A 25,000-nucleotide genomic window follows, 5' to 3' on the forward strand; every position below is an offset into this window, starting at 1 on the left:
TTTACTTATCGGAAGAATCTCCATTTTATCTTGTCAGACACTTTATCACAATCAGTTTTTTTTTCCTTCTTTTTTCGCCTCCATTTTTTCTTTCTTCCGCTTATTCGTTTCCTCTTCTCCGTTTTCTTATTTTTGGATTTACTTGCTTTTCCTCGATCTCTTGTTTTTTTTTCTGTTTGATCTTTCTCCTTTTGTTTTCTCCGTGGATATTCTCATTTTCCTTCTGTGCTTCATTTTCTTCTCTTTTCTTCCCGTTCTCTTCTCTGTTTTTTCTAGTTTGCTTTCTTCTCTTCTTTTTCTTCCTCTTCTTCCTCTGTTCTGAGTTCCATTTTTTTTCTTTGTCTTCCTCTTTATCATCATTTCTATTTTCGTCTTTCTGCTTTCTGACACAAAGGGCGGAAGGGCGGTAGAAGGGAAATGGAGGAAGGAGAAGGAAAAAGGGAGAAAGGAGAAAGGGGAAGAAAGAAGGGTAAGGGAAAAGGGAGAAGAGGAAGGGGAATAGAGGTAAGGGAGAAGAGGTAAGGGGAGAGGGAGAGGGAGAAAGGAGCAGGGAGAAGTGGGAAAGGAGAAGAAAGAAGAGATAAGGGAGAAGAGAGAAAGGGGGAAGGGGTGCTTCCACCCCATCCAACCCCCCCTCCTTCCTCCCCCCTCTCCCTCTCCCTCCTCCGCCCCTCTCCCTCTCCACAGCGCCCGAGGAACAAAGGAAAAGAAACAGAAATAGAAAACACACACACACACACACATAACACACACACACACACACACACGCACATACGCAGACACGCACACACACACACACACACACTAACACACACACACACACACACACACACACACACACACACACACACACACACACACAACCCCAGCCGGAGACAGATTCATTATGGAATCCCCCCCCCCCTCTCCCAGGCGTTCGGTGGGCGTGCTGTCGAGAACGTTTTGGGCGCCGCTTTGTCAGCTCCTCGCGGTGGCCTCCGTCTCGTTGGCGATTTTGCTGCGGGTGTTGTTGTTGGTGGTGATGGTGTTGTTGTTGTTGGTGGTGGTGATGGTGGTACCACGGTGTTGTTGTTGGTGTTGATGGTGGTACCACGGTGGTGTTGGTGGTGGTGATGGTGGTACCACGGTGGTGTTGTTGTTGGTGATGGTGGTACCACGGTGGTGTTGGTGGTGGTGATGGTGGTACCACGGTGGTGTTGGTGGTGGTGATGGTGGTACCACGGTGGTGTTGTTGTTGGTGGTGATGTTTTTGTTGTTGTTGATGGTGGTGGTGATGGTGGTGATGATGATGGCTACGTTGTTCATGTGGTAGTGGTAATGCTGTTGTTGTTGTTGTTGTTTTTGCTGTTGATGTTGTTGCTGGCGTTGTTGTTAATTTCACCGCCTACTGTGTTAGTTTACTTTTCTCGTAGCGATGCAACGATGATAGTAAGTATGAAAGTGATAATATTAGCCATCAATATTAATGGACGGTGAGACATGGCAAAGATACCCAAAACAGGGATCATATAATAACAATAACAATGTTAATAACGATTAGAATTATTGATAATGATCTTGATTTCGACGGTGACTTGCCACACGTAAAGATACAGTTCGTAGATTTGTTGAGTAATGCTGAACAATATTGCAAAGTTGATAACACAACACTAACGAAACATAGGCTAATCATTTCCACATCCCCGCTAAAGAAATAAATAAAAAAATACATAAATAACAACATAATAGAGAAAAAAAAAGATCTTATATATGCACAAATACAACACAAATAGACATATACTCACGAGAGAAAAATGAACGTGAAATAAAAAATAAAACGGATTTACCTTAGTTTCTTCCAGCGGCGCCAGCGCATCGTCGCTCTAGATCAAAGTCAAAGATCAAATTCTAAACGAGCTTCTATTGAAGACGCTATCTCGGCGAGAGTTGCTTGAGAAATGATCAAGATACAGCGTTCGCCCAGCTTTTTATTATGAAATGTGCGCCGGGGGAAGGGGGGAGAGGGGGGAGCGAGGGGGGGGGGGGGAAAGAGAGGATTTAGATACGTTAACCCGGGTCTTTCGCGTGCGTGCGTGCGTGCGTTGTATCCGTTCGTCTGGCCGTGTGTGTGCGTTTGTGTGTGCGTAATGTCCGTTTGTCCGGCCCTGAGTGTGCGTTTGTGTGTATGTGTGTCTGTTCATCCAGCCATGTGTGTCAGTGTGCGTGTGTTTGTGTGTGCGTAATGTCCGTTTGCCCGGCCGTATGTATAAGTGTGCGTGTGCGTATCTGTGCGCGCAATGTCAGTTTGTCTGGCCGTGTGTGTACGTGCGTGTGTTTCTATCTGTTCGTCCGGCCGTGTGTGTAAGTGCGCGCGCGCGCTCGTGTGTGTGTTTGTGTGTACGTAATGTCCGTTTACTCGGCCGTGTGTGTAAGTGTGTGTGTGTGCATAATGTCCGCTTGTCCGGCCGTGTGTGCGTTCGTATGTTCGCTGTATCCATCCGTCCGTGTGTGCGTGCGTGCGGTCGTGCATGCGTAGGCGCCTTAGTCACAACCCTTTACCTAAGCGTCACATGAGGCTTTAAATGCGTACATATCATTCAGTGGGTATTTACTTCATACTTTTCTTTATAATATCATTTTCCGGCCTGCAGCATGCGTCTTATATGGGCAAATGGCGTCACTTTCCCATTTTCGGAATGGAGGAACGTGGCGAAATATGCTTTTAGTAAGGCGTGAAGGACGGGCAGACACGCAGGCAGACAGACACGAAAGCAGACAGACAGACACAGACGTAAGAAGATATATGCTGTACTAAAGACGGGCACAATTAAAGAGAGTGAGAATGAGGTAGATGTGGTGTGTATGTGTGAATATATATATATATATATATATATATATATATATATATATATATATATATATATATATATATAATACAACACACACACACACATCACACACACACACACAAAACACACCACATATATATAATATATTATATTATATATATATGTATACACACACACACACACACACACACATCATATATATATATATATATATATATATATATATATATATATATATATATATATATATATATATATGGGGACGTGGTGGCCGAATGGTTAGAGTGTCGGACTGTCACGACGGTAATCTGAGTTCGAGAGTTCGAGTCATCGCCGGTGCGTTGTTTCCCTTGGGCAAGGAACTTCACCTCGATTGCCTACCTAGCCACTGGGTGGCCAAGCCAGCTCAAGTCAGTGCCGGGTAAATAGAGATGGTGACTCGATAAAAACACCGGGCGGAAGGCAATGGCAAACCACCGGTCTAAATTGCTAAGAAAAAAAATCATGGAAGCCCATAATCGTCAAGACCGCGGTGGTCGAATGATTAGAGCGTCGGACTCAAAACTGTCACGACGGCAATCTGAATTCGAGGGTACGAGTCACCGACCGCCGCGTTGTTCATTTGGGCAAGGAACTTCACCTTGATTGCCTACCTAGCCACTGGGTGGCCAAGCCAGCCCAAGTCAAGTGCTGGTCCCAAGCCCGGATAAATAGAGAGAATGATTACCTAAAAGGTACCACCGGCACTCTCCGTGGAAAGGAACTGGGGACCCTACCACGTACTCACTCCAAGAGCATCACAACATGAAAATTACAATTAAGTATCATGCTGTGACCACGGCGGCTCAGATATGAACCTACCGTTAAATGACTGAAATACACACACACAGACACATATACATGTATATATATATATATATATATATATATATATATATATATATTATATATATATATATATATATATATATATATATATATATATATATATATATATATATATATATATATATATGAGACTGAGAGAGAGATACAGAGACAGAAAAAGACAGACAGACAAACACAGGTAGACAGACAAATCAGACAGACAGACAGATAGACGTAGATTCACCGCGTGAGATGTATTCCCCGGATATATTGTAAAAGGGAGAGAAATATTCTGAAATTCCGTCCTCTCCCCTGTTGTCTTTTTCCGTCTTTCTCGCTTTCTCTCTGTCTCTGTCTCTCTGTCTCTCTCTCTCTCTCTCTCTCTCTCTCTCTCTCTCTCTCTCTCTCTCTCTCTCTCTCTCTCTCTCTCTCTCTCTCTCTCTCTCTCTCTCTCTCTCTCTCTCTCTCTCTCTCTCTCTCTCTCTTTCTCTCTCTCTCTGTCTCTGTCTGTCTGTCTGTGCGCAACCTGCATTTATGGTTGCGCGTCTATCAATGTAGGTTAACTTCGGAGAAAGAGTGTTACGCAAATTACTTTACGGAAAGTAAGGGATTTCGTTATCGCAGAGATAGTGAGTTACTGTATGGCAGTTTTCTGAATGGACGTGCACTATGTATACACACACACTCACGCACACTCAAGATATATACACAAACACACTTATATTCACACTCACATACATAAAATACAGTGTATACACACACACACACACACACACACACACACACACACACACACACACACCACACACACACACACACACACATATATATATATATATATATATATATATATATATATATATATATATATATGTGTGTGTGTGTGTGTGTGTGTGTGTGTGTGTGTGTGTGTGTGTGTGTGTGTGTGTGCGTGCGTATACCGCTTCCTACGCCCCTTTCCTCCGACTCGTCCTGCGTCCTCCGTTTCCCCAAAGACCCCGACGCGGACCAGGTTAGAAGTCGGCTTCCGCTCGAGTACGCAGGAGAGTTCTCCGTAGCCGTCCGCATCGGTCGTTTCCATTACGCACCTTGGCCGCGGATTTCCCAGCCAACGCACGGACGCACAAACACACCCACGCACTTACACTCTCACTATACATACGTACATATATACACGTTCATAGTTCCACCACTCCATTCCTTCCTTCCTTCTTCCCTTCCTTCCTTCTTTCCTTTCTTTCCTTTCTTTCTTCCTTCCTTCTTTCCTTTCTTCCTTCCTTCTTCCTTTTCTTTCTTCCTTCCTTCTTTCCTTTCGTATTCATCCATTCATTCGTTCATCCATAATTATATATAAAAACTCACATACCTACATACATGTGTATATATATACATATAGGTAATATTATTGCAGACTATCATTGTCATCATAATCATCCTCATTAATACCATCATCACCTTTAGCACCATCATCACATCATCACCATCACTATTACCATCATCATCACTCACCAACATCACCATCACCATCGCATCATCTTCCCCATCATCATATCACCATAATCATCACCATCAACGTCACATCACCCTCATCACCACCACCAACACCTCCACTGTCATCACCATCATCACCACCACCAACACCTCCACTGTCATCACCATCATCACCACCACCATCATCATTTTATAAACAGATTACACGTCACGAGTTATTTCCGCTGCATATTTTCCTCTACTCATTCTTCATTCCTGCGATCCCTCCCCCCTCCCCCTCCCCCTTTCCACCACTTCCTCCCCCCTTCCCCTCCCCCCTCCAACATCCTTTTCTCCTTCCCCTCTCCATTCCCCACCATCTCCCTCTTCTCCATCTTTTTTTCCTTTCCCCTCCCTCCTCTCTTCTTTCCTCCCCCCTCCCCAAAAGAGGGGAGAAGGAGAAGGGGAAGGAGAAAAAGAAAGAAAATAAGAAAAAAAGGGGGAAGAAGGAGAAAGAGAAAGGAGGAGCAGAGGAAGAAGGAAGAAGAAAAGAGAAAGAAAAGGAGGAGGAGGAGGAGGAGAAGCAAGGGGAAGCAGGCACAACGAACGCCTTTGTGCACAGTCGTGAAAATCGCCGCAGCTTCTCTTTGGCCGTTCATTAACAAGGCTTCTGGGAGTCATGTGACCGCCGTCGACTGACTGAGGGCGGCCAGTCAGCTGAAATTGACTGTTTGTCCAACTTGAGGCGGGCGAATTGACTGACTGTGAGCGGCAAGTCAGCTGAAATTGACTGTTTGTCCAACTTGAGGCGAATAAACTGCGGTCAATCAGCTGATCTGACTGGATTCAACGCGAATCAGCTGACTGGGAGCGCCGATTGTCCAGTCAGCTTATCTAATTTTCTTGCGCCAACCGATTTTGTGGCTTGTTAATGTTATTGCTGTGTTGTTATTGGTGTTATTACATTATTATTGATGTTTATACTGTGTTATTGATGTTAGTACTCTGTTATTTTTTATGGTAATTAGTCTCCTATGCATGTTGTTATTGATGTTTTTTTTCGCCTAATATTGTAGTTTTGTTGTTGTTGTTGTTGTTGTTGCGATAGATAACCTATGTTTATTTTTCCTTCGGCATCTTTGGGTTAACTTTCGAGGCAGAGATTATGTTATATAGTAAGTCAAAGGAAAGAGGACTCAGTTATCAATGCTCCATCTCTCTATGTCTCTTTCGATTTCTCTTTTGTTTTCTCATTCTTTCTTTGTCTCTCTCTCTTTCTGTTTCTTTCTCTTTTTTTTCTTCTCTCTCTCGCCTTCTCTTACACACACACAATCATTATCTTGTTTCCAAATGAACGCGTAATTCTTCTTCTCTCTCTCTCTCTCTCTCTCTCTCTCTCTCTCTCTCTCTCTCTCTCTCTCTCTCTCTCCTCTTCTCTCTCTCCTCTCTCTCTCTCTTTCTCTCTCTCTTTCTCTTCTCCTCTCTCTTCTCTCCTCTCTCTCTCCTCTCTCTCTCTCTCTCTCTCTCTCTCTCTCTCTCTCTCTCTCCTCTCTCTCTCTCTCTCTCTCTCTCTCTCTCTCCTCTTCTCTCTCTCTCTCTTCTCTTCTCTCTTCTCTCTCTCTCTCTTCTCTCTCTCTCTCTCTCTCTTCCTCTCTCTCTCTCTTCTCTCTCTCTCTCTCTCTCCCTCCCTGAACGCAAACGCAGGTCCTTCCGTCATGAATAAACCAAAGTCTCAGTGACGTAATGACCCCCCCTCCCCCCCGCCTCCCCGTGTAATTCGAGGCGGAGAGTAACGAAGCTGAAGAGGCTTCAAGAGCGCTTGGTTCTCGTTTTGTTTTTATTTCCGTTTTCGTTATTTTCTCGGTTTTCGTTTTTTCGTTTTTTTCGTTTTTCTTCTCGTTTTTTTTTTTTGTTTCTTATATTTTTTCCCTATAATCGTTTTTTTTTATTTTTTTTATCGATTTTGGTTTCTTTCGTTTGATCAATTTTTGTTTTGTTATTTTCTATTAAATAAGAGGTTCGTAATTTGTACGTTCTGAACAAGGAGGCGCGAATAATCCGCAGGGAGGGTGGGCGTCAATCTGTTGGGGGGGGAGGGGGGGGGGGCGTGAGTCCGGAAGGATTCACGGGAAAAAAAATCCTTTCACCGCTTCTGGAATTTTCTGTGTAAGAGAGATACTGAAACGCGAACTTTTTTTTTCTTTTTCTTTTTTTAGAAAAGGGTTAAGAGAACGTATTTTTTTCTTTTCTTTCTTTCTTTTTTTTGGTTCTAGGAGATATTTGTAGTTATTTGAATCGCGTGTGTGTGTGTCCCTTCTGAGTAAACATATAAACAGACACATATACATACATACATACATACATACATATATACATACGTACATACATACATGCACAACACACACACACATACACACACACACACACACACACACACACACACACACACACACACACACACACACACACACACACACACACACACATCTCTGTGAAAAAAAGGATGGATGGCTGGAGGAGGGGAGGGCGTGGCATGGAGAAAGGGGGGGGGGTGCCAGCCGCGTGGCACTCCTCCCGTGGCGCCGTATAGCACATTCAGCGGAATATTAATGAGGACACGCTGGTCGCCGTACTACTCCCCCCCTTCGCCCACCCTCCTCCCATCCCCCTTTTCCTCTCCTCTTTCTCTTTCTCCTTCTGTCCCTTCCATTCCCCTCTCCTTCTCTCCCTCCCCTTCTCCTTTCTTTCTCCCCTCTCCTTCCTCCCTTTCCCTTCCCCCTTCGGCCCTGCTTCCTTCTTCCCCTCCCCCCTTCTCCCCTTCCTTCCTCCCCTCCTTTTGGCCCTCCTCCCTCCCCCCCTTCCTTCCTTCCTCCTTTCCCCCCTTCCTTCCTCCCCCCTCCCCCCTCCTCCTTCAAGAACTGTTTACAAATTCAAGGCCAATTAAACAGATAATCGCCATAGTTTTGTGTATCAAAACAGTGTCTATCAGTGTCCCTTGGGCGTGTTGTTAGGCCACTCTCGCCGCCTGCTTCACCCTTCTGCATGCTCGGCACGTTGATGCGCTGTATGTTCGCGTGAATTTGCATGACTCCGTGTTGCCAGATCAGTGTGAAAGCAATATGGTTGGTGTCCTGTTCTGTTCTGGATTAGAGTGATGAAACAAACTTGTTTTTTTTTTTCTTCCTCTTCTATGAAAGTTATGATTCACTGTTTGTCATTCACCATCGGCATCTTTATACCCTCATGTGGATGTCACTGGTGGTGGTTATTCAGTGTTGTCTACCCTATATCCAGTTGTAACTGCTATCTGTTATGGGTTGCATACTCTGGTATTCACTGACTGATGTGAATCATGTACTATTTACCATATTCTGTATCGTATCTACTATTGACTTGTATCAATCATAGTTGGTTATTCACCATATGCTTTATTTTATTCACTATTTATCGTTTGATGCTATATCTACGATCCTCTACGAGTTATTCAGTTATTATATTATTATTATTCATAATTCAGGATTTTTTCCCCGTCTGTTCCTCTTTTAAAATTTCGTGCTTAACATAACCGTTAAGATGAACCAAGGTCTGAATTCAACGTAAACATAAACACTGATGTATGTTTGTAGCTTTTGAATGAATGAGTGAATGAATAAATGTGAATGGCTTGGTGATCCGATGCAAACATGTGCACATATATGTATGTACGGGAGAGTGTGTTGTAAAATTAGATGATGAATGGTGATGTCAGTACAGTACAGAAATCCACATACTTTTATTTTATTGAGGGATGACTTGCACCGGATGTATATCTTCTGTCATATAAACAAGCTCTTTATCGTCACGCAAAAGTAAACAAAGAAAGAAAGCAAAGAGACAGAAAAATAAGAAAAAAAAAGAGAGAGAAAAAAGAAAAGAAAGGGGAGGGGAAAAAGCCCCCCCCCCCCCTTTTATATTCCTACATAGAAAACGAGGATAAGGCATACACATCGCCCGTCCGTCATCTTTCTTACAAGAACGTGGAGAGAAAGAAAGGGAGAGAGAGAGAAAGAGAGAGAGGAGATAATATGATAATGACACCGGATGTGCTCGCGATGGCGGCTGTTTTTTCTTTCTTTCTTTCTTTTTTATTTTTGTCTTTTTACGTACATAAATATTTTTCTCTAGCGCGTGCCAGAGCCAGAGCCAAGAGCCAGGACAGGGGTTGAGGCAGGGTGCCTTAGGTAAGGAAGCAGGGCTCAGTGCAGAGGCAGTTAGGCGAAGGAGAGAATTAAAGCAGAGAACCAAAGGAGGGAACCCAAGCAGAGAACTGAAACATCGAAACAAAACATCGAACCGAAACATCGAACCGAAGCATCGAACCGAAACGTCGAACCGAAACATCAAACCGAAATATCAAACCAAAGCAAAACATCGAACCGAAACATCGAACCGAAACGTCGAACCGAAACATCAAACCAAAGCAAAACATCAAACCGAAGCATCGAACCGAAACGTCGAACCGAAACATCAAACCGAAACATCGAACCAAAGCAAAACATCGAACCGAAACATCGAACCGAAACGTCGAACCGAAACATCAAACCAAAGCAAAACATCAAACCGAAGCATCGAACCGAAACGTCGACCCGAAACATCGAACCGAAACATCAAACCGAAGCAAAACATCAAACCGAAACAAGAGAGCGGGGCAATGCGTGCTCGAGCAAGGGAGTCTCTGTCAAGTTGTTTATTTACCTCTTTATCTGGCGTTGCTCATGTACTTCATCATCGTCATTTTATCTGCATCGCCGACGCGCATAACTCTGAACACATGGTGCCTCTTTTCTCTAATCTAATCCAAGTTATTTCGTCACCAGCATTACATCCCGTCGCTACATCCCTCGCTCTTTAATCACGTCTGTCCCCGAGAGCCTTTTAAATCGTCGTTTCTTTCAACGATGGAATTAATTAGAAAGAGAGAAAAAAAGGAAAGGAAGATAGTAAGTAATGCAAGACTAAAATAAAAGTGAGACAAAAAAAAAAAAAAGAGAAGAAAAAGAAAAGTAAGAAGTAAGATTTAAAAAGAAAGAAAGAAAAGAAATGAAGAAGAAGAAAAAAAGAAAAACGAAAGCTGTTCAGTTTGGTAAGTGAACATTATAGAGTAAATGAACAGTATGATTGTTGAACAGAGATGAACACTCCCATAGCTGAATGGTCTGATAAAACACCTTGAAAGCTTAAGGGAAAGGGTAGGGTAGGATAGGATAGGGTATGGTAGAGTAGGGCAGGGTACGATGGGATAGGATAGGAGAAAAGAGAAGAGAAGAGAAAGGAGAGGAGAGAAAAGGAGATGAGAGGAGAGGAGAGAAAAGGAGATGAGAGGAGAGAAAAGGAGATGAGAGAAGAGGAGAGAAAAGAAGATGAGAGGAGAGGAGAGAAAAGTAGATGAGAGGAGAGGACAGGGCAGGTCGATGAGAGGAGAGAAAAGGAGATGAGAGGAGAGGAGAGAAAAGTAGATGAGAGGAGAGGACAGGGCAGGTCTACGAGAGGCAAACAACGAGTCAGTTTAGCAGCCGGTCAGTCTGAGAGCGGAATGACCTTGCAGCCGGTCAGCCTGTCATTAAGCGCGAGGCAACAAGTACGTCGGCACCGCGTTACCTAGAGCGATGTGGCGGCTGCGTGCGTGATAAGGACTCGCTGGTGCTTTTGAGGTCACTCGGGAAGGTCAGATGTTGCAACATGGGGGTAAGGGAGGTCAAAGGTCGTGGGATATAGGCTGGGTGATGATTCTGAGGTCGTGTTCGTGGTGGTTACAAGGGAGGGGGGGTATGTAGGTTTGAATAGAGAGGTTGTGATGTTTTTTCTTTTCTTTTCTCTTCTTGTTCTTCTCTTTCTTTCTTTCTTTTTAGCTACGAAATTACGATGTGAAAGACGAAGAAGAAAAAGAAATCGGCAATAAGAGAAATTCATTGGTATATGTTTTTTTTCCCTCAAGAAGACAGACAGTTCGTCCAGGATTAAAAACAACTTATTTATCCGGGAAAAGGAAGATAAAGAAGAAGAAGAAGAAGAAGAAGAAAAAGGAAATCACCAAGGAAGAAACTAACCACGGGGAAGAAAACGATGTCAAGAATAAATACAAGAAAATAAGAAGAAAAAAGAGAGAAGGGAATTATCACTTCTCCAAGAAGACAAAATACATAATTCAGCTCCTTGCATGCGTCCGCCACTACTACCCTTGAGATAACCATTGTGCATTCATATCCATAATATCGCTCCATCTGCTTCTCGACCCTCCCTCCCCCCCTCCATTGTCTCTGGCGCATGCCTTTCTCCCTCGTCGAGAGATCTTGTAGTAAATCCTCATATTGAAAGATCTTCTAAACCTTGTATTGAGATATCTTTGTTTACGCAGTGACGAAGGCCACTTTTTTCCCCCGCCAAGTGACGTCGGGAAGAAATTTCGTTATGACCGTTACAAGTTGTTGGAAATGGAGAAAGTCGTCGTTTTTATTTATCTATTTATTTATTTACCTATTATTATTATTATTATTATTATTATTATTATTATTATTATTATTATTATTATCATTATTATTATTATCATTATTATTATTATTATTATTATTATTATTATTATTATTATAATTATTATTATTATTTTCTTTTCTTTAGATCTGCTAATTAAAATCAAACACCGGGTCACTACCAGCAACCTAGGGTGATTGAAGTTCGATTTTTATTATTATTGTTGTTGTTGTTGTTGTTGTTGTTGTTGTTGTTGTTGTTGTTGTTGTTGTTATTATTTTTTTTTTCTAGACGTCGGTTAAGCGTTCCCTCGGCGGTCTCTTCAATCGGTGTGGCTAACGCTTGCCTAACGTCACAGCGGCGTTGCTTTCGATAACCTTCAAAAAGAATCAATCCACAAGTATTCCTCCCTTTTCCCCTTCTATTTCATATCTCACTCACGCGTCCAGAACGTTAAATCCTTCAACAAAATAATTAATTTCTTCAGAACGCAAAGGGAGAGAGGGAGAGAAAAAAAAAGTCCCCATTACAAAGTGGTGAAAAATGACTTGGCGACACACTAGCATCGCGCGCAACGATCGGCATCAATCATGTCTTTGGACTGTCAAGATATCAGAGCCATCGCCGGCTTAGAGGAAAAAAAAGGAATTTTTTAATCACTTCTTCGTGACCTAAAAGTAAACATTCCGATAACGAAGCAAATCTTGAATGTCAGGGCGATATCTTTTTTGGAATATAAATTAACGAAATAACGATGTTGACCGTGTTTATTCTTGTAGGATTTATTGCTTGTGAATCCTTCCGTAGGAGTCGAATGAGGGAGGGAAGGAGGAACGGGGAGAGGGAGAGGGAGAAAGGGAGAGAGAGATAAGGAGAGGGGGAGAGGGAGAGAGAGATAAGGAGAGGGGGAGAGGGAGAGGGAGAGGAGGAGAGGGAGAGAGGAGAGGGAGAGGGAGAGGGAGAGAGAGAGAGAGAGAGAGAGAGATTTTTATTACAAGTCTATTGAGATAAAAGAGAGAGAGAGAAGGGGAGGGAAAGAAGAGAAGGAGAGAACGAAAGAGAGAGAAAGGGGGAGAGGAAATAATTTATTAAATTTATCAAAGCATTTCCCTTTTTCCAAAGTGTGACCTTCCCATCTGTTGTGAATCACAGGGGATGTGTATATGTGTATGAATGTGCTTGCGTGCACATGTGCGTGTGAGCATGTGTGCATCTATGTGTGTATAGTATGAATATGTGTACATGTGTATAGCATGTAACTGTGTACATGTGTATAGCATGTAACTGTGTACATGTGTATAGCATGTAACTGTGTACATCTTTGTGCGCATATTTTTTGAGTGTGTAGAACCATGTGTGCATAGTTTGTAAATGTGTACACCCGTGTGTGTATAGTTCATAAATGTGTACATCCATGTGTATAGAGTATGTAAATGTTCATATCCATATCCGTATATCATAAAATGTGTGCATGTATTTATGTACAAAGTGTCATTATGCACACCCGTGTACTTGTGCCATGCATGTGTCAGCCACTCCCTCTCATCGATAAGCTCACAGTGCCACGTCAGACACAAAGACCAATAAGTTATTTGCCCTTCGTCTGTACTCGCGCTTGCACCTAATATTCAAATTAAGAAAGAAAGACAGAAAAAAGGGAGGGAGGGAGGGAGAGAGAGAGAGAGAGAGAGAGAGAGAGAGAGAGAGAGAGAGAGAGAGAGAGAGAGAGAGAGAGAGAGAGAGAGAAGATGAGTTCTTTTCATGATTTGACATGTGTGAAGTGAGTTCGCTCGCTTCTGTTGCCCCTTCCTCTGTTCCTTCAATTTCATCCCTCTTTCTTTCACCCCCCCCCCAATCCCCCTCCTAAACTCCCACTCTAAATCCCTACTCCCCCCTCCTGCACCCCCACCCCCCTCCTTCACCCCCTCCTGCACCCCCATCCCCCTCCTTCACCCCCTCCTTCACCCCCACCCCCTTCCTTCATCCCCTGTGAGTTCATCCAGGCATCCTATGACAGCGAGAGTATCCTGCAGTTTCCTCCCCGGCGTCTAAAACGTATTAATGCTCTTTTTTATCAAGCCATGTTACGCAATTGCAGTTTTATTTATTCGTGTTCTCTTGTTCGCTTATTTAGTCTTTGTCCTTCATCATCTGTTTCTCATCCATTCTTTCATAATGTATTTATCCATATTCCCATATACCCATTCTTTATCACCTGTTTCTCACCCACTCCTTCGTATTGTACTTATCCATTTATCAATTTACCTTTTCTTTATCATCTATTTCCCATCCACTCCATACTGTATTTATCTGTTTATCCATTTATCTGTTTATCCATTTATCTGTTTATCCATTTATCTGTTTATCCATTTATCTGTTCATCCGTTCATCCATACGTAAACAAAGAAATAAAATAAAATAGGGAGAAAGGAAGCGACAAATACGTTACGTCTCGAGTGTGTGTGTGTGTGTGTGTGTGTGTGTGTGTGTGTGTGTGTGTGTGTGTGTGTGTGTGTGTGTGTGTGTGTGTGTGTGTGTGTGTGTGTGTGTGTGTGTGTGTGTGTGTGTGTGTGTGTGTGTGTGTGTGTGTGTGTGTGTGTGTGTGTGTGTGAGAGTAAATTAGTAGAATATTAAGACGTAATACTCATTATAAATGAATAAATAAATGAAATAGGTAGAAAAAAAAATCATAAAGTAGGAACTCAATAAATGGACAATAAAATGCCAAATCAACCTCTAAATTAAACACGGAAATAAAACAAGATCAATAATAATAAAAATAAAAAAATCTGTAAGCGACACAACACTCACTCCTGGAAGCGGTCTACAGCTTTGGGCGGCCATGGGTGGCGTGGGCGTGGAGATGGGCGTGGGCGGCGTCTTCTGCTTTCTGAAGGGGAGATTCGCGCCCATGTCGAGGTGGGCGGCGAGCGAGGGAGGCCGCGCGCTGCCGGAGTGGAGGTCGTCCTTCTGCGGGAGAGGAGCGAGGCGCGGTGACGAAGGGCCAAAGCAACGGGGAAAATCAATAGATAAAAATAAATAAAAATATTAATAAAAAAATCAGGGAGTGAATGAATTGTTACTGTTATTATTATTATTATTATTATTATTATTATTATTATTATTATTATTATTATTATTGTTATTATTATTATTATTATTATTATTATTATTATTATTATTATCATTATTATTAGCATTATTTTTACTATTATTTTAATAATAATTATTATTGTTATTATTATTATTATCACTATTATCATAATTATAATCCTTATTATCACTATTATTATCATCACCATTATCATCATTTTATCATCATTACCATCAACAACAAGTGAAATTAATTATCAGTTAAAATGATCATAATGACAATATGAAGAGTAATCACAATGATTATGATTATAGAAATGATGATGATCATAAGATTCTTATAAAAATGTAATAATGATAACAATACTTTTATTTTGTCTGTAATAACGATAAAACATCGACACTAACAATTATTACTAGCTTTGTCATTTATTATCATTACCGTCATCGACACTATCAGTTATCATTATCTTTATCACTTATTGTTGTGGGAAAAAAGAAGGCGAGAAAGGAAAAAATGAGAGAGGAAAAGGAGAGAGAGAGAAGAAAGGAGAAAGGAGGGAGAGAAAGAACACGCAGAGAGAAGGAGAGAGAAGAAGAAAAAATGAAGGAGAAAAAGAGATATGGGAAAGAAGAATTAGAGAGAGATAAAAAAGAAATGAGGGAGAAAAAGAGGGAGAGACAGAAGACACGAGAAAGAAGAGAAGGAAAAAGAAGAATAGGTAGAGAGAGAGAAAAAGAAGAAATGAGGGAGAGAAAAAAGATACGAGAAAGAAGGAGAGAGAAAATGAAGAAAGGAGGGAGAGAAAGAAAAAGGAGAAAAAAAGAAGAAATGAGAGATAAAGCAAGAAATTTGAAAAAAAAGAACGAAAGAAGAAAACAAAGGAGACACAATAAAGAAAGAAAAGAGGAATAAGAGAAAGGAGAGATAAAGGCGACGCAAGAAAGGAAAGGGGAAGAGCGAGAGAGGAGAGATAAAGAAGACACAAGAAAGAAAAAAAAAGAGAAAGGAGAGACAAAGAAGACGCGAGAAAGGAAAGGGGAATAAGAGAGAGGAGAGATAAAGGGAGAGGAAAGGGAATAAGAGAGGAGAGGCACAGCGACGCAGGAGAGGAGGTCGGCGCCATTGCACAACCTGCGTCCGCGAGCGAGCTTTCGAGTTTTATATTAAAAAGTATAATGGACCTTTTTTTGACGTGTTGTAATTTCTCAAAGTAAACGAAAAGAAATTGTTCATTATCATCTTATGCATATTTCCAAGGACGCTAAGATGAAAGACATAGGAAAATTTAGGGCTTGGGACGAAGGAAAACAACGTAGCCCCAAAAATATATATAATAATAATAGTATCATTATTATTATTAATACTGATAATAATAATTATAAAAAATAATAAAGATAATGATAATAATAAAAAAATTATAATGATAATGATAATAATAATAATAATAATAATAATAATAATAATAATAAGGTAATATCAATAATAATGCTTTTAATAAAATTAATAATGATGATAATAATGGTAATATAATAGTAATAATAGTAATGATAATAATAATAATAATAATAATGATAATAATAATAATAATAATAATGATGATGATGATGATGATGATGATGATGATAATGATAACTAATATTATTATTATAAATGCTTATTGGAAGATTCGATAACTGTTTCATAATCTTTTTGGATTTCGTCTTGAAGTCTGAAAATGTAATCCAGGAGGAATTTCGAAACTGCTATATCATCTGCCTCATATTTATATACATATGCATGTGTAATATCCATATGTAAATTCACACACAAGCGCATGAATGCATGCTCGTACATCTCTCTCTCTCTCTCTCTCTTTCTTTCTCTCTTTCTTTCTCGCTCTCTCTTCTCTCTCTCTCTCTCTTTCTTTCTTTCTCGCTCTCTCTTTTCTCTCTCTCTCTCTCTCTCTCTCTCTCTCTCTCTCCTCTCTCTCTCTCTCTCTCTATCTATCTATCTATCTATCTATCTCTCTCTCTCTCTCTCTTTCTCTCTCTCTCTTCTGAGCTACCTATATATATATATATATATATATATATATATATATATATATATATATATATATATATTATATATATATATATATATATATATATATATATATATATATATATATATATATATAATATATAATATATATACATATATATATCTTTCTCTGTCTCCGTCTCTCTCTCTCTCTCTTTCTCTCTCTCTCTCTCTCTCTCTCTCTTTCTCTCTCTCTCTCTCTCTCTCTCTCTCTTCTCTCTCTCTCTCTCTCCTCTCTCTCTCTCTCCTCTCTCTTCTCTCTCTCCTTCTATCTATCTATCTATCTATTATCTCTCTCTCTCTCTGAGCCTCCATATATATATATATATATATATATATATATATTAATATATATATATATATATATATATTTATATATCTTTCTTTGTCTCCATCTCTCTCTCTCTCTCTCTCTCCCTCTCTCTCTCTCTCTCTCTCTCTCTCTCTCTCTCTCTCTCTCTCTCTCTCTCTCTCTCTCTCTCTCTCTCTCTTTCTATCTATCTGTCTGGCTCTTTCCGTTTGTCTGTCCGTCTGTCTGTCAATGTTTCTGTCTCTGTCTTCTTTCATGGAGGTAGCAAGCTCCTTTAAACTTTTATAAAATCTGGTTAATTAATAAAATCGTAGAGATCCTGAATGTGTAGACACACGAAACCCAGAGCATAAAGATCTCCATTTTCGAGTTTAAGTCACACTACCAAGGAAAAACTATTGGCATTACTGACACTCAAACTGAGAAGGAGGAGTGCCAAGATGGGGTGACCCAAACCCGGGTCCTCTGCCGTGTCATGTGGCAGCGTCATGTCTTCTGGCACTGGCACCATTGTTTTCCTCAACCCCATGATAGCTTCGCGAATCGCTTGGTGTTCTCTATCGCTCAGAAATAGTTTTTCCATTGCTTAAACGTGGCTTTCCCTTCGTCCTTCACTTGGGCAGGAGTCTGGGCGGCCAAGGGAACGTCGAGAGGAATTCTGTGGCTTCTCGGAAACACAACACGAAGGGAAACACGGCGAAGGCCACTGCGCCGAAAGTCACCAAAGCCTTAGGCAGATCACAGAGACCGAGTCCCTCGCTAACGAGCATCGTCAGGCACTCCGTCACCGAAGACCACATCGCCCGACACTGAAGGAGCGAGAGGCCGGCGCTGCAGATGTTCCCCGGCAGATAAGGGGTTTCCTGTCGCGGGGGACGCTGTAATTAAAGCTTCGGCAAACCCCATTCAAGCTGCTCCTTGGTCGGCCCCGTCGGCTGTCGCTCGGGTGGGCGCTCCCCTCTGTCCGTCGAGGCTCCGTCGGGGCTCCGTCGGGCTGCCGCTCTCCCGAAGGAGGCCCGGAGCGAGGGGGAAGGTCCTCCTGGCGACGGCTCGGCCTCCGCGCCCCGGTTCGTGCTAGCGGGGTCGGCACATTAACATAAACAAGCGGCGACTGGGGGCTATGACATCCTCCGGCGATGTCAACATAGCCTGTTTGCTTTTGATTTGTGTCTTGTGCTTGCGGGCGTCGGAGCAAATCCCGCGCGCAAGCAATCGCCAGCATTTGCAAACGGCAGAGCGGTCACGGGCGTGCGCTCTCACGTGTGGCCACAGTGCCACTCGCTTCCCTCCGCCAGCCCGTCCTCTTGCTGGCTCGCTCTTGCTCTCCCTGTCTGTCTGTCTCCGCCCTGTCTGTCACTCATTCTCTCTCTCTCTCTCTTTCAGTCTCTCCTCTCTCTCTCTCTATCTCCCTTTCTCTCTCTTTCCCTCCCTTCCTCCCTACCCCTCTCTCTCGCTCTCTTTCCCTCCCCCTCTCTTTCTCTCCCTATCTCCCTTTCTACTCCCTCTCTCTCTGTCAACACACTGCAGCTCCAGACATTGATTAGTCATGGAGGTCGTCACGGTGACCTTCTGGTAAGTTGGGTGCCATATTCAGAGCCACAAACTCAGGATTGATGTTACACTGATTCAGTTCCTTCCTTCTCTCTCTCTCTCTCTCTATCTCTTTCTGTCTATCTATCCATTTCTCTCTCTCTCCTCTTTTGTTCTCCCACCTCTTTCTCTTTCTTCCTCTTTCTTTTTTATATCCCTCATTCTCACTCTCCCTTTCAGTCTCTTTCTTTTTTTTTTTTTCTTTCTTTCCCCCACTCTCTCTCTTTTTCACTCTCTCTCTCTCTCTCTCTCTCTCTCTCTCTCTCTCTCTCTCTCTCTCTCTCTCTCCTCATTCTCTCTTCATCTCTCTTCACTTCGTCAATCCTCTTTCCTCGTCTCGTATCTACTCGTCTTGTTCAGCGTTTTGTGATAATGGTAATGTTATACACATCCTTATGTAGAGCTGAATTTGCTGTCAGTGTCGCGGTTCGTCTCTCATTCTGATAAAAGCGATAGCACAAACAGCAACAATGATGATGGTAGTAATGATGAGTAATGATAGTAATGGTAATAACATTATATTTTCATCGTAATGATGGTGGTAACAATAATAGCGATAATAAGTAATTAATCATGATCGTTTTTATTACTATGATTATGATTACTATTATTATTATCATTATTATTATTATTACTATTATTATTATTATTATTATTATTATTATTATCATCATTATCATTATATCATCATCATCATCATCATCATCATCATCATCGTCATCATCATCATTATTATTATCATCATTATTTTTGTTAATATTATCATCGTTATTTTCATTATCATCATTATTATTATCATTATTATTGTTCTCCTTCGTCTTCCTATTATATTATTATTATTAGCATTATTATTATCATCATCATCATTATTATTCTTACTATAATTATCATTATCATTATTATCATTATTATTATTATTATTATTATTATTATTATTATTATTATTATTATTATTATTATTATTATTATTGTCATTACTATTATTATCATGATCACGACCATCACTATTATCAGTAACAGGAAGCAATAACAATGACTTCACTGAAATAAAAAAAAATAAACAGAAGATATATGTATTTCCAACATTTATTTAAAGGAATGGAAAAAAAAGAGTGAAAGAAAGAAAGAAAGAAAGAAAAAACAGATCTCTGCCTGCCAACCCCCGATCAATACGCGGCCATTTCTCTCTCTCTCTCTCTCTCTCTCTCTCTCTCTCTCTCTCTCTCTCTCTCTCTCTCTCTCTCTCTCTCTCTCTCTCTCTCTCTCTCTCTCTCTCTCCATACCTCCGAGCAGCCATTTCAACTTCTATTCCCGTAATCAACGGCAATTAATACGTTCAGCATGGTATTTCAGACTGATGGGAGTCAATTCGATCTAGTCAGAAGGATCCCATTAGCCTCTTAAGGGACTAGTGATTGGTCCTTGTCTAATGATATCTCCGTGCTTGGGGAGGAGGGAGCGCAAGGATAAAACTGTTATCCAATTATTTTCCGATTGGCAAGTCAGCGACTACTTTCAAATTCGATGAGATTGACATTTTTGAGTCTGAGTCACCGCACAAAAGTCTGATGATTTTCGCCATTGACGTGACGGGGAATCGATGAAATATCTTAACTATAGGATTACGGAAACGTCAAAGAAAACGGAGAGAAAGGCCTAGGTTGCCAACAGAAAACGGGCCTAGTGACCCCCCTTCCCCCGCCCCTCCTCCCCTGTCGATCTAATGTCACGATAAATATTTATATTATGATCAATGCCGCCAGCTCAGTGCCACAAGGAAAGGAAATACATCAGATATTTATACAACCGAGAGCGAAGTAATGCTGACGTAATGGCGCTCACCTGAAAGCTTATTTGGTGAGCTGTGTCCGGGAAACTTGTTTTTTTTCGAGTATTACCTCATATTTCTTTTCCGTGAAAAGCATGCTACCTCCAGAATTCAACGGTAAGAAAAACGAAGCTAATTTCCGCGGCAATATCTAGTTAAGCATTTTAGGCTTTGTGTGTGGGCTGATTTAGATAAGATATTTCACATTACTGGGCCGAGTTATGAAAACAAATAAAAATACCAAACCAAACTAAAATCGATTTCATGCATTTCCCTCCGCAGTATATAATGAAATATCGACCCTTGATAAGCTTCTAGATAATTAAACCCCCCTTCTCCCCCTCCCCCACCTGGCTACAGATATTCCAAAATGGCAGACGTACAGAACATAATTCTACGGACTGCCTGCGCCTAGACTGACAGTTCTAGCTGCCAATATGATCATACTTTACAGGATCACTTCTAACTTAACTAGCTGCCATTGTGGATATAGATCGTGGGATTCCTCTTTCTTGGATTTTATACAGCATTAAAGCTTCCTTCAAAGAGGACTTGAATGAGCTGATTAATTCTCGAAGCTGTAGCATAGAGCACTATGACCGGTTTAGGCAAGATTCATTCATCTATGGTTTATATAAAACAAGAACGAGACAGTGCGATACTGTGACCGGAAGAATCAGGCTTGGGATATAGATTGTATTGGCAGGTCAGTACAGTTTGCAATGTCAAAGAAAGTGTAAACTGTGTAATGAAGAATATAAGCGAACACTTGTACACTATATCTCAGCGTGCCATGTGTTACAGCCTTTCAAGCATGAGGTACGGAGAACTATGGGACCATTTCATGTCATCTGATGTCTTAGAAGATATACTTATGTTGTATCCTAAATTTAGTAGTAGACGTGATCGCATATCAAATGTAGCAGTGCCTTTCCACGCCCAAGCTGTGCGCCGGCGTGACAGATGAGTAGATAAAGGACTGTGTAATTGTTCCTTTCCGTTAACTGATATAGTACTTATCATAATGATGTTATAGCCTAAAATCCAAACGTATTATATAACGTGACCATGCATCAAATGTACTACAACTAGCCAGGGTGGTAAATAAAGGACTAAACTAAACAAACTACCTGCTATATTTATCAATTTCGCCGAAAAAAAGTTACGGAAATTCCTCGCGTACAGATTGTTCATTGTGTTCATTGGCACTGTTGTTGTAAGGTTCTGGAAGTCCAAGGCAAAAGAATTTTCCAGTCTTCCAAATGAGGAAGTTATAGGTGTGTATTTTGAGATATAAATGAGGTGGTAACAAGTGGGTATTTCGAGATATCTGTGAGGTAGTTGCAAGAGGGTATTTTGAGTTATTTATGAGATAATTACGATTGGATGTTTTGAGATTTTCATGAGGGAGTTACAAGTGGGTAATTGGAGATATTTATGAGGCAAGGCTGTTATGGGTGTGTATTTCATTTTTTTATGAGGTAGTTATAGGTATGTAATTTGAAGTATTTGTGAGACAATTTTAGGTGCGTATTACATTCATATTTATTACATTGATAATAAAGAACAACCCGATTCGTTCGAAATTTAATAAGCATATAAGTGATTACGGGGAAAAGGAAGTGAAACAGCTTCCTGGAAAGCAATCCGCAAAGAGACGATGGAAACCTACATAGCAGCTCCTTAGCAGAGACTGTAAGATAAATAGCGCTCTTGTACCAACAGAAATTCGTCATTCTCTTTATAGACGACGGAGGTATCATCGGCCTTATCATAAACGCATAGGGAATGCAAGTCGTTGAAAAGAATTGCATACCTTATCAAAGGGATCTGGGTACTTTTTACGTTTATAAATCCGATTGTCTGTGATTTTCTAATGCAGGTGATCATTTTCTTTATAATTACGTAGTTATGTAATGCAGATATAATGTGGATTTTTATATCTACTACCGTATGCAATGTAATAATAATGATGATTATGATACTAATGATGATGATGACGACAGTGATGATAATAACAATGGTAGTAGTGATGATATCTATGAAAGTAATAATAATAATATCATAATCATAATCATCATCATCATCATCATCATCATCATCATCATCATCATCATCATCATCATCATCATCATCATCATCATCATCATCATCATCATCATCACAATAATAAAAAATGATAGTGATGATGGAATTCCTTGCACATGCAGGGTGAAAATAACCGGCAGGAATAGCAGTAGTATTAGTGATGATATTAGGAATAGTGAAAATGGTGTTACAATTACTGATACTTGATACTTATTCTGCTGATGATTGTGATAATAACAGATAAGGTGAGTGTGTGTGTGTGTGTGTGTGTGTGGGATGGGAGTGAGTGTGAGAGATGTAGTGATGTGGAGTAGAGAGAGAGAGAGAGAGGAGAGAGAGAGAGAGAGAGGAGAGAGAGAGAGAGAGAGAGAGAGAGAGAGAGAGAGAGAGAGAGAGAGAGAGAGAGAGAGAGAGAGAAGAGAGAGAGAGAGAGAGAAGAGAGAGAGAGAGAGAGAGAGAGAGAGAGAGAGAGAGAGAGAGAGAGAGAGAGAGAGAGAGAGAGAGAGAGAGAGAGAAGAGAGAGAGAGAGAGACAGTAAGAAGGGTATAAGTATAAAAATAATAAAAAGAGAAAGAGAAGAGGACACTGTTCCAAATTTTGCAAAATTTGGAAATCTCAACCTTCGATTGCGGTTTTGCATCCCTCGTTTTCTTTTAAGATCCCGTTTTCTGTCAACTGTTCTTAATGTCATGGTCGTAGGGGAAACTCGTGTTTTTTCTTTGCCTTTTTTTATTTATTTATTTTTTATTTTTAGCTAATCTTATAACACTTCCCTATTATCGTTATAATTAGAACTACCGACCAATATTTAAACTTTGATTTATTATTATTATTTTTTCAATTCAACTTTTTTTAAAATGAATGATCAGTATAGAAATCGTTTTATTATGATAATATTATTATATATATATATTATTATATTTATATAATATAATCTATATAAAATATAATTAATATATAATAATAATAATAATAATAATTAATATATATATATAATAATATAATAATAATAATAATAATATGATAATATAATAATAATAATAATAATAATAATAATAATAATAATAATAAAAATAATAGTAATGATGATGATAATAATAATAATGATAATAAATATTAATAACAACAAATCAGAACAGAAAAGAAGACAAAATGAATAAAAGGAGAAAACAAAAAATACGAAAAAGGCTAAAAAATAAAGATGAAAAAAAGACAGGAAGGAATAATGAAGAAGAGAGAGAGAGAGAGAGAGAGAGAGAGAGGAGAGAGAGAGAGGAGAGAGAGGAGAGAGAGAGAGAGAGAAAAGAGAGAGGGAGAGAGAGGAGAGAGAGAGAGAGAAGAGAGAGAGAGAGAGAGAGAGAGAGAGAGAGAGAGAGAGAGAGAGAGAGAGAGAGAGAGAGAGAGAGAGAGAGAGAGAGAGAGAGAGAGAGAGAGAGAGACAGAGAATAAGCGCTGGGTTGCAAGTGTGCGCATATACGTCCACATATGCACCGGCGTTTGTATTCACTATAGACCCCTTTAATAATAAACAAACAAACAAAAAAAGCAAATAAACAAACAAACCACCCACACACGAATAAAAACAGTAAGAAAAAAAGGCGAAAAAAGATAAATGAGCTGTTCGAGTGGGTTTGATGATGTCAACACAAAACCACATCGCGACCCGGAAGTAATGAGGACTTCAAGTGTTTTTTTTATTTTATTTATTTTTTTTTTTTTTTTATCGGTATCTTTTTTTGCTACTGTTTATGTACGTGTTTTGTAATGGTTTGTTTTTTGTTATTGTTTTTTTTTTTATTGGTAACTTTACTATTATTAATATTATAACTTTTACTATAATAAGGATAATTATTATTATCATCACTATCATTATTATTAATATCATAATTGTTGTTGATGTTGTTGTCTCTCCCTCTTCTTTCTTCGTCTCCCGTCATCCTCCCTGTTTCTCCCACTTCCCTCTTTCCCCCCCTCCCCCCCTCCCTCCTCCCTTCTGTCTTAACCCAACGCTGAAGACCTTTCGGTGTTCGTTCAAGGTCACTGCCATAAAGCCGAGATTCTCATTGTTACTCAGAGAATTTTCAGCCTTAAAGGTCTGCCCTAACAAGTTATAAATGGATTCGCAAAATAATGTCATTTAACTTATTACTTATGTCACTTGTTATTTGTACTTACACAAGGGAGTTCTCGGTTTTACTATTTAATGATTATGTTCTCTGTATAATTAAGATTCTGTATCATGGTTATTACATTGCGTTATTATATATGAAGATGATCATTATGCTATTATGTGCTATCTTTTATTAAGGTACTTCTATTGTATATTCTTGTTATCACATAGCGTTATCATAAAT

General features: G+C 40.2%; 1 protein-coding gene across 4 annotated transcripts in view; it reads right to left on the bottom strand.

The window, feature by feature from the left end:
* LOC119597843 (BTB/POZ domain-containing protein 6-B-like) overlaps nucleotides 1-25,000 on the bottom strand; it is an 89,440-nt gene that overhangs the window by 29,108 nt on the left and 35,332 nt on the right. For 2 of the 4 annotated variants that reach the window (XM_037947495.1, XM_037947494.1), the window contains one exon: nucleotides 14,484-14,642. Coding sequence is in view for 1 of the 4 variants with exons in the window: in XM_037947491.1 (XP_037803419.1) it covers nucleotides 1,827-1,855 (29 nt within the window). In the remaining 3 variants the exon portion in view is untranslated. Of the gene's footprint in view, nucleotides 1-1,826; nucleotides 1,928-14,483; nucleotides 14,643-17,552; nucleotides 18,024-25,000 lie in introns of those variants that run through there. The other 2 variants (XM_037947493.1, XM_037947491.1) reach the window with 2 other exon arrangements.

The sequence above is a fragment of the Penaeus monodon genome, chromosome 40, assembly GCF_015228065.2.
Source record: "Penaeus monodon isolate SGIC_2016 chromosome 40, NSTDA_Pmon_1, whole genome shotgun sequence".
Lineage (NCBI taxonomy): Eukaryota > Metazoa > Arthropoda > Malacostraca > Decapoda > Penaeidae > Penaeus > Penaeus monodon.